This window comes from Haliotis rubra, unplaced genomic scaffold (assembly GCF_003918875.1).
Source record: "Haliotis rubra isolate DU_JTF1 unplaced genomic scaffold, ASM391887v1 Scf444, whole genome shotgun sequence".
In the NCBI taxonomy this organism is placed as follows: domain Eukaryota; kingdom Metazoa; phylum Mollusca; class Gastropoda; order Lepetellida; family Haliotidae; genus Haliotis; species Haliotis rubra.
The window spans coordinates 511,537-531,612 of NW_025767129.1; the positions used below are offsets into that span (position 1 = coordinate 511,537).

At 44.6% G+C, this 20,076-nt stretch overlaps 1 protein-coding gene across 2 annotated transcripts in view; it reads left to right on the forward strand.

Annotated features, from left to right (window-relative positions):
- The window catches only part of LOC124289600, a 44,540-nt gene that overhangs the window by 17,651 nt on the left and 6,813 nt on the right, over positions 1-20,076 (forward strand). For both annotated transcript variants that reach the window (XM_046726190.1, XM_046726189.1), the window contains exons 5-14: positions 1,195-1,327; positions 1,724-1,792; positions 2,103-2,212; positions 11,579-11,660; positions 11,894-12,046; positions 12,601-12,687; positions 16,422-16,516; positions 16,798-16,905; positions 19,176-19,236; positions 19,898-20,005. In XM_046726190.1, the coding sequence (XP_046582146.1) occupies positions 1,195-1,327; positions 1,724-1,792; positions 2,103-2,212; positions 11,579-11,660; positions 11,894-12,046; positions 12,601-12,687; positions 16,422-16,516; positions 16,798-16,905; positions 19,176-19,236; positions 19,898-20,005 (1,006 nt within the window). The remainder of the gene's footprint in view (positions 1-1,194; positions 1,328-1,723; positions 1,793-2,102; positions 2,213-11,578; positions 11,661-11,893; positions 12,047-12,600; positions 12,688-16,421; positions 16,517-16,797; positions 16,906-19,175; positions 19,237-19,897; positions 20,006-20,076) is intronic.

The window sequence follows — 20,076 nt, forward strand, 5'->3', positions numbered from 1 at the left end:
CCTTGTAACCATTATACACTCGTATTGCCTTGTAACCATTATACACTCGTATTGCCTTGTAACCATTATACACTCATATTGCCTTGTAACCATTATACACTCATATTGCCTTGTAACCATTATACCCTCATATTGCCTTGTAACCATTATACTCATATTGCCTTGTAACAATTATACACTCATATTGCCTTGTAACTGTTATACACTTATATTGCCTTGTAACAATTATACACTCATATTGCCTTGTAACCATTATACACTCATATTGCCTTGTAACCATTATACACTCATATTGCCTTGTAACCATTATACACTCATATTGCCTTGTAACCATTATACACTCATATTGCCTTGTAACCATTATACACTCATATTGCCTTGTAACCATTATACACTCATATTGCCTTGTAACCATTATACACTCATGTTGTATACACTCATGTTGCCTTGTAACCATTATACACTCATATTGCCTTGTAACCGTTATACACTCATATTGCCTTGTAACCATTATACGCTCATGTTGTATACACTCATGTTGCCTTGTAACCATTATACACTCATATTGCCTTGTAACCATTATACACTCACATTGCCTTGTAACCATTATACACTCATATTGCCTTGTAACCATTATAAACTCATATTGTCTTGTAACCATTATACACTCATGTTGCCTTGTAACCATTATACACTCATATTGCCTTGTAACCATTATACTCTCATATTGCCTTGTAACCATTATACACTCATATTGCCTTGTAACCATTATACACTCATATTACCTTGTAACCATTATACACTCATATTGCCTTGTAACCATTATACACTCATATTGCCTTGTAACCATTATACACTCATATTGCCTTGTAACTGTTATACACTCATATTGCCTTGTAACCATTATACACTCATATTGCCTTGTAACCATTATACACTCATATTGCCTTGTAACCATTATACATTCATATTGCCTTGTAACCATTATACACTCATATTGCCTTGTAGCCATTATACACTCATATTGCCTTGTAACCATTATACACTCATATTGCCTTGTAACAATTATACATTTATAAACGCCAATGACCTGTGTCACGTTCAGCGTACCTACAACTGAAATACGACTGTTTCAGACACCTCAAATACCTCTCAAAGCGGCGATAAACTCAAACACTCACTCACTGTTTGCAGCTACAGCCTGAACCCGGTGAACTTCATGGAGGGTATTCAGAGGAACCCCCTCGCGTTTGTCAATATGATGCCGTTCAACACCGTCGGGGACTTCGAAAACTACATCGCCCGGCTCCAACTACTTCCCCAGCAGGTAAGTCTCATCTCATCACTGGAGGCTTCACAATAGTTTTACTAGTCAGCCTAACAAATATTAATGAGCAGGGAATGTTTTGAAGTGCTTCATGACACCTGTAACACACCTGTAACACACCTGTAACACACGTCGTTGTCATGGTGATGCTCAGTTCAGTATCCCAGCATCACGTTGTGCTGTATCCTGACTAGATATGGGTGTGTAGATGCATGTTCATCGTGTGATGTATCTCTGATTAATTACTTATACATCAATCGATTGATCGATCTCTTCATCGATCTTAACTCTTCACTGCATTTCATTTGTGCTCACCCTCGCAGTTTATTATGAGTTTGGATTCAGGAGGTTTCAGTGTATCTACCACATATTTACGTGTAGCGTTGTTGTTTCAAGTTGAAGCAGATGGAGTCGCTGATGTTGGAGGCGATCAGGAGGAACACGACGCTGCACAAAGTCTCGGTGGCAAGTAGTACCATGTCTATCTTTCCTATATCATTAGCATTACTATCCGCAGTACTACACTGTCCTTTTCGTCATCATCATCGTCATCCATATCATCATCGTCGTCGTCGTCATAATTATCGTCGTCGTCGTCGTCGATGATAGGTCACCAAATGTTTAAAGTGTATTGTACTTCACACAAAGTTTTGGGTTCATTTATAATACCAGCAAAAATACAAGGTTAAAACGATGCTTCATTACCAGCTGTTTACAATTTGATTCATCTTACCAATCCAATGTTTCTTCAGTGTTATATTCCGTGTCTGTACAGATGCGGTTGGAGCGCCAGATCGAGCTCCTGTCTGTCGGTGACGTCACAAAGTCCGTGTTCTTCCTTCCCTTCATCACGCTGAAAGACTCCAGCATTCCGGGGCAACAGTGGTAGGTGAAGAAATGGGGATTAGAATTCGTCCCCGGTACTTTATGCTGGTCGTTGCCGATATGATCATTGTGGTAGCCAGGCGAACGCATATCGTCGTACGTCATGATGTAAGAGACTTCCATTCGATCTCTAGTACTGTTACATAGTAATAGCCAGCCTCTTAGAAAATATTCTATCCCGAAACTTCTCGAACGGTCAAGTCTGTCACGGATAATCGTGAACGTGTATACAGAATGAAGATCTTCCTGTTTGGGGGAGGGCGGTGGGGTAGCCTAGTGGTTAAGGTGTTCGCTCGTCACGCTGAAGACCCGGGTTCGATTCCCCACATGGGCACCTTGTGTGAAGTCCATTTCTGGTGTCCCCCCTCGTGGTATTGCTGGAATATTGCTAAAAGCGGCGTAAATCCCGATTTACTCACTCACTCCTGTCTGGAGATACGTATAAGACCTTGTCACGCCAGAACTCGACATTTAACTCCCGCTTCGACCACTTGCTGCCACGGACGACCACGACAACGACAAATAAACTAAAAAACAACAACAAATATTACTTTTACATAACGTGCAATACAATACTGAGGCTTGTTAACATCGATGTGTTATCACATGTGGTGATACTAGCATAAACTTACATGGTTTGAAAGGTCAATGAAATCTTGCCAGCTGACTGTTTATTCAGCCGAAGAAACTTGACATAGGACAAATGTGAATTTTAGGAAAATATTTGACATAAACCAATCCATGCTGAATCCCAGCATGTGGGGGAATGGTTGCCGACGACAAAACGTTTGAAAAAAAGAAACTTTTATCAAAACGTAACGTTACACTCACGTCTGTAGTGAATCGCTAAAACGCGCCCTACATCAAATGCACGAGCATCATGAAATTGTGTATCACCCTGAGCTGAAGCTTATGACTGTAGGCTTTAAAAAGCTACATCATTGGTACCCCACATGCATTGCTTTAAGTCACTATAGACGAAAAGAGAATGAAAAGACTGACAGAAGCTCAACGACACAACGCCGTCGGCCGTTTACAAAGACGGACATCGCAGCATGATGTGGCAAGGCACTCATCGTATCCAGACAGACCATCTAAACCTATGGACGCCAAGGATCGCTACATCCGGTTGAGACTTTTTCGTTTAAACACCACGGCTGCATCATTCACAACAATCCAAATAGCTGGACTGCTCCGAATCTCCGACCAGGCAGTGCTCAATTGACAATAGAAAGCCAGACTATTTGCCAGAAGACCAGTTCAACGTCACGTCGTTCACTGCATAAACGTGATCTTTGGAGCACGACAATGCTCGACCTCACGTTGCACGTGTTTGACAGGTCTTCCTCCAGTAAAACAATGTTCAGTTTTTACCTTGGCCTTCTCGATCACCGGATTTGTCCCCCGTTGAACGGTTGATAATTGTCTAGTCTCCGAATGTTGTGGAAAACGCGTTTCTTTCAACCTTAACTGAGCGTGTGTCTTGCCATGCCAAGCCTGCATCAACGCCAATGGTGGACACACAATACTGAATTTGTGAACTGACTTTTGACACGACCTGTTTGAGAGACATTCAAGAAAGGATGAGGACTGTTTTTATGGATATACAACTTCTTTATTCTATATATGCGACGTTTTCGACATAGATTCTCATGTCGTTGTCGAGCCACACAAAACACATACACACCACACACAGCCACATCAAACACACCACACACAACCACATCAAACACAAACACACCACACACAGCCACACCAAACACAAACACACCACACACAACCACATCAAACACATACACACCACACACAGCCACATCAAACACACCACACACAGCCACACCAAACACAAACACACCACACACAGCCACACCAAACACATACACACCACACACAGCCACACCAAACACAAACACACCACACACAGCCACATCAAAAACATACACACCACACACAGCCACATCAAACACATACACACCACACACAACCACACCAAACACAAACACACCACACATAACCACATCAAAAACATACACACCACACACAACCACATCAAACACATACACACCACACACAGCCACATCAAACACAAACACACCACACATAGCCACACTAAACACAAACACACCACACCAGACACTGCTGCGCCACACCACACACATACAGAGCACACACATCCTACACCGAGCCTACGTCACGCCACATACAGCCACACCAAACACATACAGAGCACACACATCCTACACCGAGCCTACGTCACGCCACATACAGCCACACCACACACATACAGAGCACACACATCCTACACCGAGCCTACGTCACGCCACATACAGCCACACCAAACACACACACACAGCCACACCACACACATACAGAGCACACACATCCTACAACGAGCCCTACGCCACGCCACATACAGCCTCGGTATGTTCGTCATGGTCCGTGTAGAATGTATACCTGACACAATACTCGTATATTCTGATAGCGACTGTGCAGTATTAGTTTATAGACAGTTTTATTCCACATATCTGAGCCAGAGTGAATCCCGGACCAGCATGGGGGAGGGATCTGCTTTCTACACCGTATTACATATGGGAAATTCGGTTGCTAGGAATAGAATCCAAGCATAACACAAAAACAAATACGTACTTAGTATCGTATCTTCAAGTAGCAACATGGTGTGTTGAGATTCAAGCTGCATGTCATGTTTTTAGCTGTCTATAAACGATACACATCAGCATCAAATGTATCAGTTACATACCTGAGAGTTGTGCTCCACCTTCTACTGCAGCTTCCTACAACAGGTAACAACAGTCCGTCCCCGTCCCACCTCCTTCCACCTCCATCACAAAACCACCTCCCCACACCTCCTTCCACCTCCATCACAAAACCACCTCCATGTCCCACCTCCATCACAAAACCACCTCCCCACACCTCCTTCCACCTCCATCACAAAACCACCTCCCGGTCCCACCTCCATCACAAAACCACCTCCCCGTCCCACCTCCATCACAAAACCACCTCCCGGCCCCACTTCCTTCCCTCTGCTGGATCAGTAAGACAGGTGGACCTACACATATCCGGAATACACATCAGTTTTCATAGATGGCATATATACATACATACATCAACATTAGTTTAAAGATGACGACGATTTGATAGAATGTAGAAGGCCCCGAATATTTTCTGAAACTCTGACAACATGGATGGAGAATTTGATAGTTGTTTTTTTCTTCACTACACATTTATTTATTATGTGGAATGGTTTCAACTTGAGCTGACATGTTTTGTTGGGTTGAGTTTCGCCGTTATCAACACGGTCATTTATTCAGTTCCTCTCAACCATCATTCTCGGTGATTCTTGTTATCGATGAGCGTCATCTATCCCTAACATAACCTCATTGAATTGCTGTCCAAACGAGGCGAAACTGTGACTGATGTCAAACGTTTGTAAAGTTGTTCTTTAAGAATACAGTAAATATTTGTAATTAATTTGAATGGTCACCTCCGAGTCTAGTTTGGGGAGTTGTGAATGATTTTTTCTTCTTCGAAGAGCGTAAACCGAAAACCATTGCATAAAACGCGATCAGAAGAGCTTATATTTTTTCACCGCTACAGCATCCAGTCTTACAACATTGAATTATGCAATTACCTTGACAACGGTTCATGGGGAGAGGAACAGAACGGAGAATACAATTAGAGACGTACCTCACCACCCCCACGTTACTGTGCTTGTGGTTCTGTGTGTAGCTGATGTTATTACCTCGTGGACTGCTGTAGTGTTCTGTATAAACAGTACCAGCGGTGCAGACAGATATGATGTTATTCAAGGTAGAGTCGGGATTTATCTTTGCATGCTTCACGTTTTCAACTGAACACAAAAGTGTGAGGTTGGACGATTTCGTAGATGCTCCATTGTTTTGAGTGAGATGAAGGAGGGGAATTGGGCAGGATGGCCTTGAGGTCGAACATAGGGGTGACATTCTCAGTGAGTTATCTCATCCACACAGCTGGTAGGTATCGGAGCTCAATCTTCGTTTCATCGTCTATTAAGTTTGGTATTCTGCCAGTAAGTGGTTCCAGGGCTGAATTACCATGTTTCACTACTGATGTCGTGGTATTCTGCCAGTAAGTGGTTCCAGGGCTGAATTACCATGTTTCACTACTGATGTCGTGTTGTCTGTTGCTGGTTGTGGGTTGCTGCTGATCTATATTGCTCTGTCATCACTGGCCACGGTGAAAGAGTTGTATTTCAAAATGGCGGAATATAACAAAGTACTGATTCACGTGTATTTCTGCTACCACGCTGCATAGGCACTCGTTGGTCTGTCCAGGTTGTTGTCATTGCACTGATTTCTTTTACTTACGTGCGATTGATTAGGGGAGTGGTTGGTGTAGGGATTGGGTCAGTGATTGGTGGTATGATTGGGTTATTGATTATGTCAGTGATTGGGTCAGTGATTGGTGGTATGATTGGGTTATTGATTATGTCAGTGATTGGGTCAGTGGTTGGTGGTATGATTGGGTTATTGATTATGTCAGTGATTGGGTCAGTGATTGGTGGTATGATTGGGTTATTGATTATGTCAGTGATTGGGTCAGTGGTTGGTGGTATGATTGGGTTATTGATTATGTCAGTGATTGGGTAAGGATTGGTGGTATGATTCAAGTTATTGATTATGTCAGTGATTGGGTCAGTGATTGGTGGTATGATTGCTATTGATTATGTCAGTGATTGGGTCAGTGATTAGTGGTATGATTGGGTTATTGATTATGTCAGTGATTGGGTCAGTGATTGGTGGTATGATTGGGTTATTGATTATGTCAGTGATTGGGTCAGTGATTAGTGGTATGATTGGGTTATTGATTATGTCAGTGATTTCGGTCAGTGATTGGTGGTATGATTGGGTTATTGATTATGTCAGTGATTGGGTCAGTGATTGGTGGTATGATTGGGTTATTGATTATGTCAGTGATTTCGGTCAGTGATTTGTGGTATGATTGGGTTATTGATTATGTCCGTGATTGGGTCAGTGATTGGTGGTATGATTGGGTTATTGATTATGTCAGTGATTGGGTCAGTGATTGGTGGTATGATTGGGTTATTGATTATGTCAGTGATTGGGTCAGTGATTGGTGGTATGATTGGGCGAGTGATTATGTCAGTGATTGGGTCAGTGATTGGTGGTATGATTGGGTTATTGATTATGTCAGTGATTGGGTCAGTGATTTGTGGTATGATTGGGTTATTGATTATGTCAGTGATTGGGTCAGTGGTTGGTGGTATGATTGGGTTATTGATTATGTCAGTGATTGGGTCAGTGATTGGTGGTATGATTGGGTTATTGATTATGTCAGTGATTGGGTCAGTGATTTGTGGTATGATTGGGTTATTGATTATGTCAGTGATTGGGTTTGTGATTAGGTGAGTGATTAGGTTAGTGATTGGGGGAGGGAATGGGTCTACTCCCATTTGTGAGACTCCCAGTTGTGAGACAGTGGAGTAGGTAAGTAGCAAAGAAAACACACCTTACTCCCCTATCTGATAGAATGGATTAACCCCAGCTAATTTCGGATTAGCTATTTAACTGAATCTTGTGGAGTTATCTTAACAGATAAAGTAATTAACCTACTCAGGTAAATGGCTTTAAAAAATAAACACTTTGTGTAGGTAACTTCGTGATCAATATGAAAAGTGTCAAAATCTCCAAATATGGACCCATGTAAAAAAGTGTTTTATAATGACACACAAACATCATTATAACGCAAATCATCAAAATGTGTGAATCAAAAATCATCATGAAATATTTAATGAACTATTTCTTCTGTTTAAATATAATGATAATCTTTTCAGTATTTCAGTATTTAACTTGTTCTTTATTGAAAACAATAAATGCTCTTCAATGAACAATGTCTTCTGTGTTAATTAACCCATTAATGAACTATGCCTCCTGCGGGTACTCTTCAGCAACAGGGCTGTTCCCACTTTCATCGTAGGGATGGGGAAGCTCTACCTGTGTGCACCGAACCATTAATTAATGTGTCTCACAACTGGGAGTTCTCACAAATGGGAGGACACCGGGGGAACGGGTTAGTTATTGGTTGAGTGACTGGGTTAATGGTTGGGCAAAAAATTGGGCGAGTGAGTTGATTTACTGCTGTCGTGTTGTCTATTGCTGTTTATCGCTTGCTGCTGGTGTTACTGTCAGTTCATGTTGTTACAACTGTAATAGGGAAGCTTCACCAAGGTATTAGATTCGGGATTTAACCTGACAAGTGACTATATGCTAACGACATGAGCTACGATAAACGGCCATCGGCCCAGTCAGCCAAGCCTCAGAGCTTGTCCATCCAATCCCCGTTTCAGGCTATTCTGCCAGCCTGTAAAATCGACAACAGTAGTAAATAAGGGGGTCTGCAGTGTGCGGAGTGGCTGATACGTCATCATCTGGGTTGTGAGGACTGGTGATCATGTAATCGGTCACTCGTAGGCTGTCCTAGAATCATCCATTTACAGCTTCAGGCATCCACCTGTCAACAGTTCAAGTCAGTTACCCCATGTTCCGGTAACGAAGTCCAGGGGAGGCAACTCTGTATGCCCGGTCTTAGCTCCGTGAAGGTGACACAACACCAAATGTTTTCACATAGACTTTTATAGTAACCTTATATTTTCTTAAGAGTCATCCAGGCCGACCACAGGAAGCTGACCACATCCAAATGTCACCTACTTGCAAAACTCTGTAAAGACATTAAGCATAAGTCATGATGATAAAAATGACAGCACTAAATACTTATTAAAATTGTTGTCAGTTTTAATTACTGGATGGATGTGCTTTTAAGAAAGCATAAAAATCCTACACTATTCCATCCAATCACAGCTGTCACATGTCGTCTCTGTATCTCCAGGTGTTTACATACGCTAGTCGCTCTAGGAGCATGTGGTGTAGTGGAACCTGCACCTGCACCTGCACCTGCACCTGCACCTGCACCTGCACCTGCACCTGCACCTGCTGTGTAGGGGTTGGGGGGGAGTCACCTGGTAGTAGCGGGGGTGGGGTGGCGGTGTGTATGTACTTCATGAACCGGGGGTGTTGGCGGACATGGCAAACACGTGACGAATCATTTAGCACTTGGAGAAGATTGAAATTAACAAGTCAACTTTGATACTACTGCAGAGGATAGCACGTGCAGACACGGAAATGAACATCTGCCTAACTCAACATCAAAAGATCACCCTGGAAACACATCCTCTATTCCATTAATATCTATTTTCCTACCTGTTAATGTACGTAGGACGTGAGTGGCTAGTGTGAATATTTTACACTGTAAAGGTGCGTCCTTCGTCCCATCTCAACCTGCTGTCTGGACATGGTGTTGGTTGTTTCATACAGATGATTGTATTTAGTGTCAGGACATGGTGTTGGTTGTTTCATACAGATGTTTGTATTTAGTGTCTGAACCTGGCAAAACAACCTTAAATGTATTATAGTTCATAGTAACAAGGGTCGCTGTCTGTTTCTTCCCTGTCTGAACACAGTGGGGAGACACCTCAGTGTAATCCCGCTGTTATTCCAGGTTGCATGTTTGCTCGGCAAGGGTGATGGCACACTCACTGTCTATCTCATCCATGTCTCACTTCATGCCCAGTGGTATGTGTTATGTTCGCACGTATGTTCGGTGAACTACTGGCTGGACACAACCAACAAGCACGACCAGTCAACACGACTTGACTAACAGAACTGACTCGTACATCGACAGGCCAGTGCGCATGTCACCTGGCGATGGTGCTAGCCTACAACTAATTATACAATAATTGCAGTATGCACGATCTTTACTTGTGGTAGAATTAGTGAGTGGGATTCCATAAAGAACCGTCAAGATGCTGAGGGAGTGATCTGTGCTTCACGAGATGAGACGGAAACGACAATGAGGGTGATGTCAGTGAGTGAGTGAGTGAGTGAGAGAACGATCGTCACATCAGTAATATTCATTTGGACCTGAGGACAGCGTGATAGTTCTATGAGGCAGGTCTGTTGACGGAGGTACTGGACCCACGTGGTCACTTGTTATGTCAATTATTGAGTTTGAGCCTAAGGCCTTTTGGACTCAACGCTGGTTATGTGTCAATGCAGAAGAAAACACGAACTGGTTCTACTAACACACACTTTAATGGGTGATTGGTATATGATGACATAGGATGACAGGTGTATGATATCATAGGGTGATAGGTGTATGATGACATAGGGTGACAGGTGTATGATATCATAGGGTTACAGGTATATGATGACATAGGGTGACAGGTGCATGATATCATAGGGTTACAGGTATATGATGACATAGGGTGACAGGTGTATGTTATCATAGGGTGATAGGTGTATGATGACATAGAGTGACAGGTGTATGATGACATAGGTTGACAGGTGTATGATATCATAGGGTGACAGGTGTATAACATAGAGTGACATGTGTACGGTGACATAGGGTGACAGGTGTATGATAACATAGAGTTACAGGTATATGATGATATAGGATGACAGGTGTATGATATCATACGGTGACAAGTATACGATGACAGGGTGACAGGTGTATGACATCGTAAGGTGACAGGTGTATGGCATCATAGGGTGACAGGTGTATGACATCATAGGGTGATAGGTGTATGATATCATGGGGTGACAGGTGTATGATGATATAGGGTATTAGGTGTATGATGAAATAGGGTGACAGGTGTATGATATCATAGGGTGACAGGTGTATGATGACATAGGGTGACAGGTGTATGATGACATAGGATGACAGGTGTATGATACCATTGGGTGACAAGTGTATGATGACATAGGGTGACAGGTGTATGATGTTATAGGGTGACAGGTGTATGATGACATAGGGTGGGAGGTATATGACATCTTAGGGTGACAGGTGTATGACATCATAGGGTGACAGGTGTATGATACCATTGCGTGACAGGTGTATGATGTCATAGGGTGGCAGGTGTATTATGGCATAGGGTGACAAGTGTATGATGACATAGGGTGACAGGTATATGACATCTTCGGGTGACAGGTGTATGACATCATAGGGTGACAGGTGTATGACATCATAGGGTGACAGGTGTATGACATCATAGGTGACAGGTGTATGACATCATAGGGTGAAAGGTGTATGACATCATAGGGTGACAGGTGTATTACATCATAGGGTGACAGGTGTATGACATCATAGGGTGACAGGTGTATGATATCATAGGGTGACAGGTGTATGATGACATAGGGTGTATGATACCATTGGGTGATAGGTATATGACAGAGACAATAGCTAGCCCTACACGACAATGTTTTGACGAGAAGGGTGTCTGTTGTATGTCTCCAGGAGTGACATCAGGCGCCATGGCTATGAGGCGACCCGGAAGTTACTGCAGTCATACCGGATGTTCCTCAACTGGCTCCGTGCGGTAAGAAAATGTATCCCATCTGTATCTCGTTAATAGGGGAAATCAACTACACGACCGTTAATGGTGAAATGAAACCCTTCCGTTTGCATCACCGACTAACCAGAAACACGTAATACATATCTGTGAACTTGTATACCTTGTTTATAACTCCAAAAGCTACCATCATCATCACCATCATCATCATCATCATCATGGCAATCTTTGTGTTTCTACATGACATACATATCGCCCAGATGTACATCCCAAGGACTCGGCGCAGCTACGGTGTCAACAAAGACTACTACGAAGCCTGTTTGAGGTGGTACACGTCTGTCAACATCACCGCCGAAGAGGTGCATGAACTTGGTTTGAAGGAGGTAGAGCGAATCAAAGAGAGGATGAGCGAGGTGGGTGACTAGAGTTATCTCCCCTGGTTCACGAAAGTATTAGGGAAGTGTGGGGCATTTTCCACTATTTATTCTCGGGCTTCAGTGTGATGGTGATATTGCCATCATGTCAACCGCATATCCACCCCACGATATAAAGTTAGCACTCCACTGCAGCAGATTCCGAGAAACGACCTTCAATATTCTTGTTTATTTGTAAACGTGACACAGATCAACATTTATGAAGGTGTGACATTTGACACCAGTGATAGGTGTTTTGTGATAGTCACGTGAACTAGTGAAGGTTTTATAGCTTGTTCATGTACGAATTCATCCCGAAGTTGGCTGAGATGGGAATGCCGTGCAGAGTGAGACCATGCCTTATACAGCTGTGTCCTGTATCATGTTCAGTCACACCTTCTAGTGTCGTGCAAGTTTGGGTATAGAATTTTAAATATAAGTTTATATATAATTGCTGAGCGGTCTTCGTGGATACTGATTTTTGGGAAAACTCGTCCTTGTTGATATTACCTATCCATTTATATGAATAAAACCATATATTGTTTCGTTTTTAGATTATGGAAAGACAGAATTTCACGGGCACAGTCGCAGAATATTTCCAGTCATTAAGCGAAGACCAGCGTTTCTTCAAGAGTAGCCCGGTATGTAAACATTAAATGAGACTATACAACGAACATTGAAGCCTCGTTTGTCCGGACCCCGAACTATCCGGAACTATTTATGCAGGGCGGCTATGAGGGTTTGATCAATGCCTTGTTTGTTGAGTACACCTCGATGACGTCATATAATGTCCAGGTTCACTCGTAATTAAATTCTTCTAGGCAAGGCACAGGTCTTGTGTGCCAAGCATCGACTGGAAGCAAACCTATCGATTCCTCAGCTGTAAATATACGAGGGGCGTTAAATATGTTTTGAAACTTCAATATAAGACCAAGTCGCATGAAAACTTTGCTTTTTTGCTTTATATTTTCAATAGAATTTCCATTCACCAGCCTTTATGTCCTCGTCATCCTGGAAGATTGGCTCACTAACCACACCTCTGTTCCTGCCTTTATGTCCTAGTCATCCTGGAAGATTGGCTCACTAACCACACCTCTATGGCAGCCTTTATGTCCTCGTCATCCTGGAAGATTGGCTCACTAACCACACCTCTGTGGCAGCTTTTATGTCCTCGTCATCCTGGAAGATTGGCACTCTAGGCACACCGCTGTGGCAGCTTTTATGTCCTAGTCATCCTGGAAGATTGGCTCACTAACCACACCTCTGTGGCAGCTTTTATGTCCTCGTCATCCTGGAAGATTGGCTCACTAATTGGCACTCTAGGCACACCTCTGTGGCAGCTTTTATGTCCTCGTCATCCTGGAAGATTGGCTCACTAACCACACCTCTGTGCAGCATGCTCGTTCCTGGAAGATGTCCTCGTCATCCTGGAAGATTGGCTCACTAACCACACCTCTGTGGCAGCTTTTATGTCCTCGTCATCCTGGAAGATTGGCTCACTAACCACACCTCTGTTGGCAGCTTTTATGTCCTCGTCATCCTGGAAGATTGGCTCACTAACCACACCTCTGTGGCAGCTTTTATGTCCTCGTCATCCTGGAAGATTGGCTCACTAACCACACCTCTGTTGCAGCTTTTATGTCCTCGTCATCCTGGAAGATTGGCTCACTAACCACACCTCTGTGGCAGCTTTTATGTCCTCGTCATCCTGGAAGATTGGCTCACTAACCACACCTCTGTGGCAGCTTTTATGTCCTCGTCATCCTGGAAGATTGGCTCACTAACCACACCTCTGTTGCTGCTTTATGTCCTCGTCATCCTGGAAGATTGGCTCACTAACCACACCTCTGTGGCACCTCTCGTCATCCTGGAAGATTGGCTCACTAACCACACCTCTGCAGCTTTTATGTCCTCGTCATCCTGGAAGATTGGCTCACTAACCACACCTCTGTGGCAGCTTTTATGTCCTCGTCATCCTGGAAGATTGGCTCACTAACCACACCTCTGTGGCAGCTTTTATGTCCTCGTCATCCTGGAAGATTGGCTCACTAACCACACCTCTGTTGCTGCCTTTATGTCCTCGTCATCCTGGAAGATTGGCAGCCTCACTAACCACACCTCTGTGGCAGCTTTTATGTCCTCGTCATCCTGGAAGATTGGCTCACTAACCACACCTCTGTGGCAGCTTTTATGTCCTCGTCATCCTGGAAGATTGGCTCACTAACCACACCTCTGTGGCAGCTTTTATGTCCTCGTCATCCTGGAAGATTGGCTCACTAACCACACCTCTGTGGCAGCTTTTATGTCCTCGTCATCCTGGAAGATTGGCTCACTAACCACACCTCTGTGGCAGCTTTTATGTCCTCGTCATCCTGGAAGATTGGCTCACTAACCACACCTCTGTGGCAGCTTTTATGTCCTCGTCATCCTGGAAGATTGGCTCACTAACCACACATGTCCTCGTCATCCTGGAAGATTGGCTCACTAACCACACCAGCAGCTTTATGTCCTCGTCATCCTGGAAGATTGGCTCACTAACCACACCTCTGTGGCAGCCTTTATGTCCTCGTCATCCTGGAAGATTGGCTCACTAACCACACCTCTGTGGCAGCTCTTTATGTCCTCGTCATCCTGATTGGCTCACTAACCACACCTCTGTGGCAGCTTTTATGTCCTCGTCATCCTGGAAGATTGGCTCACTAACCACACCTCTATGGCAGCTTTTATGTCCTCGTCATCCTGGAAGATTGGCTCACTAACCACACCTCTGTTGCAGCTTTTATGTCCTCGTCATCCTGGAAGATTGGCTCACTAACCACACCTCTGTTGCAGCTTTTTATGTTGTCATCCTGGAAGATTGGCTCACTAACCACACCTCTGTTGCAGCTTTTATGTCCTCGTCATCCTGGAAGATTGGCTCACTAACCACACCTCTGTCTTTATGTCCTCGTCATCCTGGAAGATTGGCTCACTAACCACACCTCTGTTGCAGCTTTTATGTCCTCGTCATCCTGGAAGATTGGCTCACTAACCACACCTCTGTGGCAGCCTTTATGTTCTCGTCATCCTGGAAGATTGGCTCACTAACCACACCTCTGTGGCAGCCTTTATGTTCTCGTCATCCTGGAAGCCTCTTCCACGTAGGGCAGATTTCATTTGCCAGAACAGGAAATAGTCACCGGGGGCTAGATAGTAGCTGTAAGGTGGGGGCTTTACTTGTTCGAATCCACATTCACGTATGGCGGCCTGTGTAATTCTCGACCTGTGAACCGGAGCGTTGTCGTGCAAAAGTAGAACACCACGAATTGACATCCCGTTATATGGTTTCTACAGTTCCAACTGATATTTGGAATTCCTTGGAAAGTTCAGATACTTTCATTCGTTTCTGGCGAATAGATTTTTACAAATCTTTCTCATAAATTAGCGTAACTCTGTCCATTGATTATAGTTCTTGGTGGCATATAACCAATAAGTTATATGCCTCTTGTATCCCAAAGTATGATGGCCATTACCTTGCCAGCCGATGGTTGAGTGCGAAACTTCTTCGGATGCGGAGAAGTGGGGTGCTTCCATTGCATGGAATCCAATTTAGTTTCTGGGTCCCAGTGGCGGATCCATGTTTCGTCACCTGTCACAAGACGAGAAGGAAATCCAGCTTCATCAGCAGTATAGAGACACAGCAGCCCTCGACAACTTTCAGTTCTCTGATGGCGTTCTTGAGCACCTTGGACATACCAAGATGCTCATGAATAATGGTTTCAACAGTTCAAATTCAATTTCTTTAGAAAGTTCAGAGACGTTCATTAGTCAGTAAGACAAATTTCATCTTTCTATAGCAGCTATGGTTTCCGATTGGGTGGCATCTGAAGGCCTGTCTGACCTTGGGTCATCGTCTATGGACTCCCCACTCTTTTTAAACTGTAGAGACCAACGACAAACTGTGGAATAGTCACACAGTAAGTCAGGAGCACCCTTAACCATCACTTTACACATTTCTTTTGCTTTGCATCCGTTCTTGGTAAGGAGCTTTATTACAGCGCGTTGTTCATGTTTGAGATAATCCATGATTGTGACCACCCGTCGGACTTATTGTTGTGTTTGGAACATGTTATGACACGTGTCAACCTGATGTTATGACACGTGTCAACCTGACTGTAGGACTAGTGTCTTACCTGCCAAAAGTGGATATGGTTTGGGTAAATACAAATGACCAAGTTGCAAAACTATTGAACGCCCATCGTAAAAGTTTGATAGGTTCGTTGTTCAAATGAATAGGGTGGCTCTTGTTTTCAGACAAAAGAAATAATATGTCAGGCCCCCGAAAAAACATTTGTCTGTGAGAAACGTCACGTTTTACTCAGCATTCTCTGTGCAGGCGGACATTCTACAGGAGTTCCGGGATATGATCAAGCACAGAATCAACCCATACCTGCCAGAGATGTTCTACGAAATGCCCAAGTTTGATATCGAGTGAGTGTCATCTACAGCAGACAGGGTGTGTAGTGGAGGCGGCAAGTATTCACTGCCACACCAGTCATAACAATCCTGTACTTGGTCATAATATCGTCCACTGGTTTGACAGAGACAGTAGAGAGGGTGGAGAGAAAGACGATAAGGCTACTGCATGATTTGTCTAGTTATATCGATGAGCATGCAGTCACATGCATGCAGCGGTTTTTTCAGAGTGACGTCCAGAATGTCTGACAGACCTCTTTTCTTGTTTCTAAGAGGTGTCAGTGATGTTGTTTCAGAGTGGTGCCGATGATGTCTGACGGTCCGGCAGGCCGCTACTCACGTCCCTCCCCAGACGGATCCATCCCCGCTACCTTCATCGCCAACGTGATGCACCCCCGAAACATGTAGGTGTACACTTCCGGTACCCCATCTAATGTCACTGTGCTATCCTGGGGGTCATGTAGGTGTACACTTCCGGTACCCCATCTAATGTACCTGTGCTATCCTGGGGGTCATGTAGGTGTACACTTCCGGTACCCCATCTAATGTACCTGTGTTATCTGCTGGGGGTCATGTAGGTGTACACTTCCGGTACCCCATCTAATGTCACTGTGCTATGCTGGGGGTCATGTAGGTGTACACTTCCGGTACCCCATCTAATGTACCTGTGTTATCTCCTGGGGGTCATGTAGGTGTACACTTCCGGTACCCCATCTAATGTCACTGTGTTATCTCCTGGGGGTCATGTAGGTGTACACTTCCGGTACCCCATCTAATGTCACTGTGTTATCTCCTGGGGGTCATGTAGGTGTACACTTCCGGTACCCCATCTAATGTCACTGTGCTATCCTGAGGGTCATGTAGGTGTACACTTCCGGTACCCCATCTAATGTCACTGTGTTATCTGCTGGGGGTCATGTAGGTGTACACTGCCGGTACCCCATCTAATGTCACTGTGTTATCCTGGGGGTCATGTAGGTGTACACTTCCGGTACCCCATCTAATGTACCTGTGTTATCTCCTGGGGGTCATGTAGGTGTACACTTCCGGTACCCCATCTAATGTACCTGTGTTATTTCCTGGGGGTCATGTAGGTGTACACTTCCGGTACCCCATCTAATGTCACTGTGTTATCTCCTGGGGGTCATGTAGGTGTACACTTCCGGTACCCCATCTAATGTACCTTTGTTATCTCCTGGGGGTCATGTAGGTGTACACTTCCGGTACCCCATCTAATGTCACTGTGCTATCCTGGGGGTCATGTAGGTGTACACTTCCGGTACCCCATCTAATGTCACTGTGCTATCCTGGGGGTCATGTAGGTGTACACTTCCGGTACCCCATCTAATGTCACTGTGCTATGCTGGGGGTCATGTAGGTGTACACTTCCGGTACCCCATCTAATGTCACTGCGTTATCCTGGGGGTCATGTAGGTGTACACTTCCGGTACCCCATCTAATGTCACTGTGCTATCCTGGGGGTCATGTAGGTGTACACTTCCGGTACCCCATCTAATGTACCTGTGTTATCCTGGGGGTCATGTAGATGTACACTTCCGGTACTCCATCTAATGTCACTGTGTTATCTCCTGGGGGTCATGTAGGTGTAAACTTCCGGTACCCCATCTTATGTACCTGTGTTATCTCCTGGGGGTCATGTAGGTGTACATTTCCGGTACCCCATCTAATGTACCTGTGTTATCTCCTGGGGGTCATGTAGGTGTACACTTCCGGTACCCCATCTAATGTCACTGTGCTATCCGGGGGGTCATGTAGGTGTACACTTCCGGTACCCCATCTAATGTCACTGTGCTATCCTGAGGGTCATGTAGGTGTACACTTCCGGTACCCCATCTAATGTCACTGTTATCTCCTGGGGGTCATGTAGGTGTACACTTCCGGTACCCCATCTAATGTCACTGTGTTATCTCCTGGGGGTCATGTAGGTGTAAACTTCCGGTACCCCATCTAATGTACCTGTGTTGTTCTGGGGGGCATGTAGGTGTACATTTCCGGTACCCCATCTAATGTACCTGTGTTATCTCCTGGGGGTCATGTAGGTGTACACTTCCGGTACCCCATCTAATGTCACTGTGCTATCCTGGGGGTCATGTAGGTGTACACTTCCGGTACCCCATCTAATGTACCCCATCTAATGTCTGTTCTCCTGAGGGTCATGTAGGTGTACACTTCCGGTACCCCATCTAATGGTTATCTCCCATCAAGGTGTCACTCCGGTACCCCATCTAATGTCACTGTGTTGTTCTGGGGGGCATGTAGCCCAGTGTACACGAGCTTGAATCTCCACATTGGTACAGTTTCTGAAACCCCTCGGTGTCCCCCCTCATCTCCAACCCCGTCCATATGTTACAGATCATACATAGTCTTACAGGGTTATCTCCCTTTTTGTTATCTCGTAGGTAAATACTAATTTAAAAATAACAAAAAGAAGTTATATAACAGATGAAAGGGACATCTTGGGCTAAGTATGTACTGACAGGATACTTCGTGTCCAACTGTGTCCAAATGTATCCAACTGTCACATGTATCATTTATCCCACGTGCATCATGTAATCCATGATACCCATAAGGTCAGTAACAGGAGATTATTATATGTCCCTAAATGGCCATTCCTTGTTGGACACCCGGTGTTAATTGTTGTGATTATTTCCAGGCCGGTGTACACGTTCATGTCGCTGGCGATGCACGAGGCCAACCCGGGGCATCACTTCCAGGTAATCAGTTGTGATGTGAAGCTTCATATACACCATGTATTTATACCAATTAGACGAAGTGATGCCACGTTACAGCACTTCCGGGTATTGATCAGAATAGAACCTGTCCATCGTGCCCTTAAAAGTTAACTGGGAATAATAATAGAGTGGACTGAGTACAAAGAAATACTTCACACGTGTTCCCGACGACAGTGAGAGGATATTTTCTGTAGTTCTTCCAGCAACTCACACCGACTGATCTACATGCGATAGTAATGGAGTAGGGACTTCAGCTCACCACGTGTACAACCTACGCTTGGTCGGCTCACCACATGTACAACCTACGTTTGGTCGGCTCACCACGTGTACAACCTACGCTTGGTCGGCTCACCACGTGTACAACCTACGCTTGGTCGGCTCACCACGTGTACAACCTACGCTTGGTCGGCTCACCACGTGTATAACCTAACCGACGACAGTGAGAGGATATTTTCTGTAGTTCTTCCAGCAACTCACACCGACTGATCTACATGCGATAGTAATGGAGTAGGGAATGTGTCTCCATGGTGATATCTGGTTCCAGAGTTTGTCAGATAGGTATTCAAATGTCCTCAGGTAACGTTCATTACGGAGTATCTTTAGAGACAAGGTGACTTGTTTACTTCAACTATCTGTTTGCCAGATCAGCGCTGCCATGTCTGCCAACACACCCCGGTTCATGAAGTACATGGAACACCCCCACTACTACCAGGCGCCTTACGCCTTCCCCGCCTACTCAGCCTTCACGGAGGTAAGTCCGGGCACACAGAGTAGTCTCCCCTAGTCAGTTGACGTGTACAACCTACGCTTGGTCGGCTCACC